This window comes from Neolamprologus multifasciatus, chromosome 11, assembly GCF_963576455.1.
Source record: "Neolamprologus multifasciatus chromosome 11, fNeoMul1.2, whole genome shotgun sequence".
Taxonomy (NCBI): Eukaryota; Metazoa; Chordata; class Actinopteri; order Cichliformes; family Cichlidae; genus Neolamprologus; species Neolamprologus multifasciatus.
This window is the reverse complement of record NC_140449.1, coordinates 20099714-20110736: the sequence shown is the minus strand read 5'-3', so window position 1 is coordinate 20110736 and position 11023 is coordinate 20099714. Positions and strand designations below refer to the sequence as shown.

The following is an 11023-nucleotide window of genomic DNA, read 5'->3' as shown; positions in this document are numbered from 1 at the left end:
ACAGTGCGCCCTAGCCGTCCCAGGCTGGAGAGAGTTATGTCACTGGCTCTTACGTAATAGCACCGGATCGGGTTTTGCTTTGAAGTGCTCGGTTGAGAAATATAATCCCATGTTGCTGCCACAAATTTCCGCCACACCAATCGAGAAAATAAAATGCGCGGTGGAAACGCTGGATTTCAGTCTGTATGGAAATGGAACATCCTTAAATTAAAAATCCCTTTTCGTGGGTTGGTGTCATTTTTGTTAGAATTACTCGCAGGGCCCTGCCCATACAGTATGGCATACACGGAGGGGTTATTTTATGCCCCATTTTAACACGGGTGGGAGGACAAAAAGAAAACGATGAATAATCGATACGTCTTCTCGGTTTACATCATTGTGGTAAATCCTCCTCTAAGACATGGCTCGTACAGTGGTTGCAGACATGGTGCAGACACACGTGCATGGCAGGAGGGAAACAGACTGTAACCGAGTGCATTTACTCAAGTAGCCTGTAGCAGACAACTCATATGAACCCAGGCTGCAAAATCTTATCTTGATTTAATGTTTGCCACGTGATAGTGACACTTTTCATTCTTCGTAAGGACGTACTTCTTTCACGACAACTATGTTTTTAAACGTCAATAAAAAAATCTTAGTATGTCCTTAGATCAGCATGTCTTTGAGCAGTCAATTATAATTTGTTCTAACTACTTTAACAACTAAGTTGAACTATTATGTACACAACAACTGAGCTGCTAATTATTAATATTATTAATTATATTAATTATATTAATTATCAAAATAAATAAATAAATGCGTGTCAAACTACTAATCATTTGTTCAGCTATATTTTAAACTCATTTTACTACAAAAATTAACTCGCAATAATAAATCATAATCCTCATAATCCAACACTCACTCAAAACACTGGAGTTCATCTAAGTCACCAAGAATCACTTCAGGGTCTTATCAAGTCCTTTCACTTTTACCAGCATTTACAGATTAAGTCTCAAAGGCTGTTGGGGTTAAAGTTCCTGTGTTTAAAGTTGACTCTGATTCTGATTCTTTTATGCTAAAAGTACTTAAAAAAATAATTCAGAGGTGCAATGAGGGAGTGAATGCTGCATGGCTCGCTTTAACTAATAGGCAAACAAACACACGTGCTGTAAAAACAGTTAAGTGATGTGTTGGCTAGCTAACCTGTGACGTGAGTATTTTCATTTCAAATGTTGCTAATAACTGCAGCAAAGAACAATACAAAGCATCTTTAAATGCTTACGTTTTTGGATTTTGATTTGTTTGTTTTTGGTTTAATTTTGTACTGTTCTTTTTTTTATTTTTAGTTTTGCCTCTGTGCTCCACCACAGTGGATTATTTTGAATCAAACAATCAAGATTTAATCGATGTGCAGACTTTAACTGAAGGGGTTTAACTGCAATTTTTGAATTAATTGTTTATTTTTATACACAGTCCCCCATTTGCCTCAAAAGCAACGGGGTAATTGACTGACCAGCAGTTGCATGGCCAGGTGAGGCCTGTTCCTTGTCATTCCATGAACAGATTCGGCAGGATCTGGAGTTGATCCCATGTGTTGAAGTCACTTTGTTAGCTTTGATAGCTGCTCATTGGAACAAAGAGATGCCATGCTAGTAAAAGAGGGCAAACAAAAAAATCTTTAGCTGTCCAAATCAAAACCCCGGTTCATTCTCAAACAGCAGGAATGCATTGGCCAGCTCAGTAATACCAAGAAACCTGAAAGACTGGATGATCAAAATATTCTTTCCATCATTAAGAAAAACAGCTTCACAAGGTGCAAGCCACTTCCAGATTAGACTTTTCCAGGAAACATCCCTAAGAGTTTCTCCAAGCACAGAAGTGGGATATTCTTCAGTGGCCATGTCCTGATGACCTGATCTCAACCCAACAGGGCCATGCTTTTTATTTATTGCAGATAAAAACTGAACTGACCTTTGATCTAAAATCTATTGTTGGGGGTGTGCTGAAACTAAATTATGAGAAAACGTGTTAATGTCTAAGTATTTGAGAATCTACCTGTGAACTAGAGAACTAAAACACTGAATCCTCTTCAGAGCTACCAAAACATTTCATGACAAGGCCGTGGGATTGTGAAACTGTGGCCCCTCAAAAAAAAAGCACTGAAGACTAAAATGCTACTGGACAGAGCATGCTGCAGGTGGTTTTTAACTGAAAGTGGAAACACCTCCACCCGCTTCCTCATACCCAACTTGACCACATGGCTCTTCAGGGGAAAGGAAAAAAAAACACTGCTGGTGCTCACTTGTCCTGTACTCACTCATACATACGCACGTACACACAAACACACAGATGCTCACACACCATTAAGGTTTTAAAAAACTTTGGTAGCATTTCCATCTCAATTTTACTGAGGTTAAAGCTATGAGGGGCCCTGAAAAGACCACCAGGCCTGTACTGTGATGAGCCCATACACTCAGAAACCACACATTCGACCAAACTGTGTGAGAACTAAAGTTAAAGGCAGTTGAAAGTCTGTATGGCTTGTAGACCTTAAACCACTAATTGACTGCTGCATAAAAACTTACTTGACAGGATCTACTAAAAAGCAGAACAGAAAAAAAAGTTTTCTTGAAAATAATTATTCTCATATTACCTTTAAACAGTCACTTTTTGCAGTCGTGCATAAAACCTCTTTACAACAGAGGCACTCTGTTTAAAGGTTTAAAAATATTCTCCAAAATGACCAAGAATTTTAAGATTCATGACCTGTGGTTCTTCATATATATGTGTGTATAGTATATATATATATATATATATATATATATATATATATTATATATATATATATATATATATATATATATATATACATACATTTATAAATCTCTTTACGCTCTCTTAATAGACTGACTGCGATGTTCAGACCCTTGAGCAGCACTGAATTTTAAAAACACACAGACACACAAATCTGTAGTGGAAATCACTGCATGAGGCCAGGAAGGCTGCACTCTAATTCGCAAGGGGTCATTCAGCATATTCTTACACCTGATGCCCATTCTGATGCAACCCAGTCTCCTCCCAGGATTAAACCAGGAATCTTTTGCTTGTTTGGCAAATGTGCAAACCACTATATTATAGAGCCACATATAGAACATTTCTGAAAACCATACTTCATCATTGCTTACAAAAATTAAATTCTGTACAGTTTTATTTCATTTATATTAATATTATTATTTATATAGCACTAAATCACAACAACAGTCACCTCCAGGCGCTTTACATTGTAAGGTAAAGATCCTACAATCAGATGGACCCCCTATGAGTAGGCACTTGGCAACAGTGGGAAGGAAAAACTCCCTTTTAACAGGAAGAAACCTCCAGCAGAACCAGGCTCAGAGAGGGACAGCAGCCATCATCTTCGACTGGTTGAAGGTGAGGGGAGGAAGACAGGACAAAGACAAACAAGTACCACGCAAAGAAAACCATCTGTACCTTCCCCAGGGCTGAGCTCATTTAAGGTGGAGTGTGGGATAGTGGAAAATCAGCCTGTGGACTGAGAAATCAAGACGTTAAATATTAAACTGCAAGTCTTCCAGGCTAAAGAGTATAGGGGCCATCAAGATTCTTATCTTTGTGTTATCTTATTCCAATCCCAATGTGTCCAACAGCTAACGCTTGGATGGAATTTGATCATGCGACAGGAGAAAGATCCACAGCAGCAAAACAGAATGACTGAAAAAAGAAAAATAATCAAGGTGCTGCAACAGCCGAGTCAAAGTCCAGGCTTGAACAAGACTGAAATGTTGTAGTGAGACCTTAAGAGAGGTGTGCATGAATGAACCTTAATGAACTAGAGGAACACTGTTAACAAGAGTGAGCCACAATTCCTCCACCATGACGTGAGAGACTGACAAAAGCATGAAGAGAACAAGTACTTCAGGTTATTGCTGCTGAAGTTGATTCTACAAGACGTTGAATTATGGGGTGTACTTGGCTTTTTAACAGGGCTACACAGAGACCAATACAATCTTTGTTTTTCATGTGACTGTAAATGTGACAAAACAACTAGAAGGTAAAAACTAATCTGAAATGGAAATATAGCTAAACTAATACTTTTTAATTGGGTTGCACTGCATAATGAACATTCACATTTGATGTCATGGTCTCAGCAACTGTAGTGAAGCCATTTGAAAGTCTATGTAAAGTTACAAGCAGGAAGGCTTTGCTCTTAACCTTCTAGGACCTGGCGTCCACATATGTGGACATCACATTTTGGGTTATTTAGACCAAAATACTCAATTTTGGTCTACAAGGGCCTGATATCCACTTACGAGGACATTATACTGCTACTGTTCTGTCGAAATTTTAAACGAATATCCTCATATGTGGCTCTTATTTTTCTTAAAAACAAAAATAAGGTAAAAAAAAAGTGGTAATTCTTTGTTTTTACATTCATCGGGCCCCAATGTGACCAAATATCAAAGAGAAATTAAAAACGCATGTCGTGGACGAGTTTGGGTCTTAGGAGGTTAAATATGGCTGGTTGGACATGGTGCATTATGACTTTAACTTAGCTCTGAAAGGTCAGGTAGTCATCGTATACATTTTTAAATTATATTTGGAAAGTGAACCTGTTACCTCCCTAAAAAAACGAACCCCACATATAGTATTTTTATGTTTTGGAGTCATTTTCTAATTGCTCCTCAGTTACAAGATGCTAGCCTATTCGGGAGGTATGTTGTCCTCAACCTATAGTCAGTACAGTATGTGTTTAATCAAAAACAGTACTCTACATACTCTCAGGTGTCATGTTTTGTAGAACTGTGGTCTGCAGTGGCTGCTAGAGCAGCACTGATCTCTGTGATGTGGACTGTGTTACTTATTATGGCATACTGCGGCATCCGTCAGCCGTTTCTGAATGTAGAAACGCGTTCAAAGTGTCAGAGTGAACGAGAATAACCAGCTCATGTAAAAAACAGCCAGTTGTCATGACGATTTTGGGTTTGAAGTCCTCGTGCCTTCATTGTATGTCATAATTTCTCATGGCATGCAAATTCACACCCCACATTCAAATAAAACCACAACCACCACCACGGTTGGGGTAACAGTTTACAACCCACACATGAAAAACAAAACTGTGTAACATTTGTGATGTAAGGGGCACAAAACTTCAAGAATAAATTTAGAACCCATTCGTCCTTCAGTTGTGTGATTTACTTACAAAAAGTAGTAAGCTTATGTTGTATCAAATATATTTCAGTATCCCTTAATTAAACCTGTCAACATTTATAAATATCATTAAGTTCAGCAGATTACCACAGAATTATTTCAGGATTAAGTCTGACGGTATCTACTCAAATGTAAAGATCATCAGTTTCAAAGTATCCCCAAAAACCGTTTTATTTTTCACTGCAGATTATTTAACTCTGGCAAACACACCACCTGCATGAGCAACACAATACCAATAGAAAAGGCTTTTTTGGAGAAAATAAAATGATAAATAAATGAACAGTACATTTAAATCAATAACGTTGTTCTCAAATACAGCAGTCTTAATTAAAACCATCAATACTGCATCAATACCATCAATACTTCTGAATTAGTTCAGTAAATTTGTTCATGAGTTAGTAACGTGAAGCATCGGCAGTCATCAAATCAGTATTAAATCAAATGCAACATATTAGTAGTATAAATAGAAGGTTAACTTTTTTATTTAATATAAGAGTTTCCTTCTATCGCCTAGAAAATATGTACATTCTTTTAATTTAAAAGAAAAACTAATGGCCCACTTAGACAAAACAAAAAAAATGCACACTGTTTCTGAAGTCTCCTTCTTCATAGATGGCTGGCGTGTTTGTGTCATCCTTTCATTAGTTGGCTGACGCCGATTGACACAAACAGTGCTGCAGAGAAGAAAACAGACAAGCAGACGTGTCACTTACCAGCAGCTTTCACAGTAACATGTCCATCTGAGATTTTGTATGTGTGTGTGTGTGTGTGTGTGTGTGTGGGAGGGGGAAAACCTGTTGCTTTACCTGTTGCTTCTGTGTGCAATCTGGCGCCGTCAGCACTGGTCACTTTACACGAAACTAATGTTTTCCTGCCTTCCTTCTTATCCAGAGAGGATTCGATCAACACTGTACTTCCCAGCGGGATGGGACTTGGAACAAGACAAAATGATCAAACTGACAGTAAATGATCAAAGTAATGCACTAAGAGGTGTTACTTTGTGTTAATTATATGTGTAATTATTCATATTTTGCTATGTGTTAAACAGAACAACCGGGCAGTCGAGCAAATGTCTGTTGGTCCGTGCTTGACCAAAGAAAGTGAACCGTTTGGGCTGACTCTGTGATACCGATGCTGCATATTTAATTTCCACAATGAATTATCTATGTGACATCATTCAGAGTCGATCTTCATTATACTGACTTGGAGCAGGGAGAAACCTTCATGACTTCTGCATGACCGCCTCAGTGATACTTCCATAAACCCTGCCCAGCAGCTAAATATGCTCCATGTTAACAAGCAGGACAACACACATGAAAACATCTAACTTTTTTTTTTTCCTTTAATATACTAAACAGTTTAATCCTCATATTTCTGTAAGGTGTGCTACATGTTCAATAAATATTTTTATCATGTACAATTTGCTGATTTTTGTTCTTGTACCTGCGGTAGTTGATGTTGAGGTTGGCAGTCATAACAGGTCCAGAATGCACACAAGCATGAGTTCCTGTCACGGTATCAATCATAGTGGCTATCGCCCCCCCGTGGACATTTCTGGAAGCACAGACATTGGTACATGAGACAGTAAAACTTATGAGATTTGACGGAACATTTAGAGTTAAGTCTAGCTAAAAATTCACAAGTCTTCCTTTATTTTTTCCAATTTATTTCTGCCACTTTGGGTTTACTGGAAAGCTGCTGGCTGAGAGGATGACAAAGAGAATGGAGTATAACAACGTGAAAAGCACAGACTTCGATAAGCTTGGACAGGAGTATGTTATCTCACCCTGGTGGTCCCTCCAGAAGGTGTCCAGCCTGCAAAATGCACACACACCTTTGCTCCTTTTTGTTAGCAAAGATAACATACTCAAATGCTGCCCCCGGGTCTCTGATGTTGCGGGTGAAAAGACGAGCTTTTGCCTGGATTATCTTGCTAAGGTATACTCCACCTGATGGGAAAGACCACAAGGGAACATTCAGCAGCCACGTTAAGCTTTTGGAGCTTTTGGAAATTCTTTTGTTCTTATTTCAGATAAACTTTTTGGTCGTATATTTACCTGCAGCATACTTCAGAGAACGATTGTAGCTTGGCAGTCTGTTCCATAGTCCACTCTGTTCCTCTCCTCCATCTGTCACCGCCTCACATTGGCTGTTATAATGTTCATACAGCTGCCTCATTTCTGTGCCCCATGAGGAGTTAGGAAGGCTGAAGTCCCGGGGGTTGTATGAAAAGAGCGATGGAAGTGCTCGCTAAACAGAGAAATGAATTACAATGTCTGTTAGTTGTGAAAGGGTAATGACAAAGTGTGGATGTCTCATATAGATACCATATGGATGCTGCTTTAATATTTGCGGTTCTATTAAGTCAACGGGGGTCATGAAAACATTTTCCAAATGAGCGAAAAGTATTAATATAGCTATATTTTGATATTGGATATTATATTTATTATATTTGATATTGGCAAGCCAATGCAGCGCCTTGATTCTTTTCCTTTTCAGCCATTCTGTTGTAGATTTACTGTTGTTGTGTTTGAAATTATTGTCCTGTTGCATGACTCAATGTCAGCTCCACTTTTGCTGTCAGACAAATGTCCTCACATTTGAATTGTTAATACGGGTACTGCAAGGTACCCAGCTCCTGTGGCTGAAAAGCAAGCCCAAATCATCACCGCTCCACCACTGTGGGTTTGAGGTGTTTGTATTCATATGCTCTGTTTCGTTTTTACCAAACACCTCCACTTTGGTCTCTTCTGTCAAAGGGACATTTTTCCTGATATGTTTGTTCAGGTGGTACTTTCCTTTAATATTTATCATTATAACTGAAGCCTGTAGAGTCTGAGATGTTGCAATTTCTCTGAGCATTGCACAATCTGACCTTGGGGAGAATTTGTTGTGATGTCAACTCCTAGGAAGACTGGATACTCCACACCAGCAAAATGCCAAAATGTCTGCCTTTATAAAGATCTTAGGAATTGCTGATAATTTAAAATCTAATAAATCTGTTGTCTTACTTCCATTAGGAGAAGTTGACTGATACTTACCCTCCTAATTCTGTTTGTATGCCTGTGTGTTTGAGGTGCATATGTACACTTGCATGCATAGAGACATTCTGCTATTGTAAATGACCTTATTGCCAACTAGTTGTTAGCACAAAGAGTTAAGAGTTAGAACAGGATAATTTTCTTGATGTAAATGTGGAGGTTATTATGATCTTATAAATTCTAACTCATATAAACTCGAATACCTAATTCCTATGGAAACAGTCAGGATGTAGATTTTAGTAGTACTTTTTAACAGGAAGAAGTACGGAAAACCTTCTTCTTCACATGGTTGTATGTTATTATATTTAGCTATAACCCTATTATTTGTTACTGTTTACATGTTTCATCATCATGATGAACTTCATTTTTCACTTTCTTTTTATTGTTTTTCTTAAAACATTATATAGGGGAGATGGAGGGCAAAAACACAGAACACAAAAGCAGAACACAAAATGAAAAAAAAAACTGAATGAACTTCATTTTTAATTGTGCTAACAAAATCATTTTCCAACTCTTCGATAAAGTGTTTCTTATGTTATCTGTGATGATGTTGACCTCTGTGGTCGTGTTGTAGTGACATGGCCTGCTATTTTAAGTTGTAATCACTACGTTATAGTCATCTTATATAAATGTGCTCGTTTGTTGTTGTTGTTTTTGCGACAAGCTAACAAACTCTCACGCTGGCCATGTGTTTTGTTTTGTTTTTTTTAGCTGTGATGTGCTTTGACTTTGTTTAGCTGTGGGATAGTACAGTCACAACACTGGAGAAACATCTGGCAGGAGTGAGGAGAACATGACACGGCAAACAACTCACATACAGCATGAAAAAGTCTTTCATAAAATACGGCTCACCGATCTACCTACCACCATACTCTTCAATGAAACGCTGGCAGGGAGGTTGCTGAGTTCAGACTTCATGAATGCGAGTGAACCGAGGCTCTGAAAGCCCCTGAATATTCGACCCAGTCTCCTTGCCATCTGTAAACTGTCACCGCGGTGATATCTTCTATATTCTGGGGTAGATAAATGATCCTGTAACTGGTCGTTGAGAGCTAGCTGGCAAATGCTTTCGTCAGTTAGCGCCCAAACATACTACGGTCGCTACAGTAAACACGGGTCTGCTTTAAAAATAAAAGTGACTTAACCATCTTTGACTCGTGTTTATGTTCTGCTGCCTCACAGAATAGGAATACGTCCTATGGCGGGTGTCACTGCCGCCGGTGACTTTCATTTGTCAAGATCAGGCTGTAAACTTCCGGGGTGAGGGAGTTCTGCCGTGGCGTCGTTTGGGTAGAGTCACGTGCCGTACAGATTCCAATATGATTGGGTGTCAAATAGAACTTTTTTTCTGTTCCCGTGGTAACCACCATTATTTTTTCTAACTTTACCGAGACAAAAAGGCAGATTTTCATGGTTGATTAAGTTTAAGTTTAATAGTGATTAAGCTAAAAAAAAAAAAAAAAAAAAAGTTTACACATTTGTGGAAAACAAGTGAATAGTTTGAGAAATAATCATTTATAAGAGAGACTTAGTTAGGTCACATGGGATTAGACAATAAAAAAATTTATAGTTATTATTATATATTATTATTTTTCTGTAGTTATTTTACTCATAAAGATTAGAGATTAAAGTGCGTAACATTTATTTTATTAGAAATATAACTTTCTTTACTTACGCATGTTGCAATATTTGGAACTTATTTCTGGTATAGCACATATAAAGTGTTTAATCTATATTGTTAACTTAGCAAATGCTACGCAATTTTAAAAAGTAATGTGCAAATAAAAATCTAAACGTAAGAGACAAGAAAATAGATAATAGTTTACTATCTGCAACTGTTACTATCCTACCACATCCCAAAGGTGCTTTATTGGATTGATCTCTGGTGTCTGTAGAGGCCATTTGAGTACAAAGATGAGTTGAACTTTGTGACATAGTGCATTATGCTGCTGGAAGCAACCTTCAGAAGATGGTTACACTTTAGTCACAAAGAGATGGTATTAAGGCACCCAAAATGGGACAAGAAAGTATCCCAAAAAACATTTCACCACAATCGCCAGTCTGAAGCATTGACACAAGGCAGTTTGAATCCATGCTTTCATTGATCCAAACTTTCATGTAGTTAACACCTAATTCTGTCCACATCATTGAAATGCTACAGCAGACATCAAGGCTCATCACACCAAGCACCATTTACCAGGTCTTTTATCGTTTCTATTTTTGGTTTCAAATTGTAGCCTCAGTGTCCTGTTTCTTAGCTGAGGGTTGTGAAGCCCAGTATGGGCAAGCAGCCTGTCAGTCTGCTCTGACCTCTGGCATAAACAAGACATTTTCACTCAGAGAACTGCTGCTTGCTTGATATTTTGATGTACGTGTACAGTGACAATAAAGGGCTAATCTTTTCTCTTCTTAAGACCATTCTCTGTAAACACTGGAAATAGCTTGTGTGGGAAAATCCCAGCAGCTCAGCAGCTTCTGAAATACTCACACCTGCCTGTCTGGGACCAACAACCCTGCCACCTTCAGAGTTATTTAAATCACTTTCCTTTTTCATTCTGATGCTCAGTTCTAACTTGAGCAGGTCATTTAAATGTTTACATGCCAGAATGTTTTGAGTTGGTGCCAAATGATTAGCTATTCGGATATTAATTAAAAAGATAATAAAATGAAATTTAAAAAGTTTGCAAGTGGGTGGAGGTTGAAGAAGAGGTAGCAATTATTTCTGTAACAACTTTCAAAAGAACAACAACAGCAAAACAAAACATTTATAACAT

General features: G+C 38.0%; 1 protein-coding gene across 2 annotated transcripts; it reads right to left on the bottom strand.

Moving 5' to 3' along the window:
• Positions 1-5353: 5353 nt before the first annotated feature.
• On the bottom strand, positions 5354-9553 carry them4 (thioesterase superfamily member 4). Of its 2 annotated transcripts, none has more exons than XM_085177937.1 (6): positions 9102-9553; positions 7266-7458; positions 6995-7157; positions 6652-6762; positions 6015-6139; positions 5354-5882 (listed from the first exon to the last, which is right to left on the bottom strand). In XM_085177937.1, exons 1-6 carry the CDS (start codon positions 9225-9227, stop codon positions 5839-5841), a joined length of 762 nt encoding a protein of 253 aa, XP_085034063.1. In that variant the 5' UTR covers positions 9228-9553; the 3' UTR covers positions 5354-5838. The 2 variants fall into 2 exon arrangements, with proteins under 2 accessions (XP_085034063.1, XP_085034064.1); XM_085177938.1 differs by having other exon boundaries at positions 9114-9550.
• Between the last annotated feature and the right edge of the window lie 1470 nt (positions 9554-11023).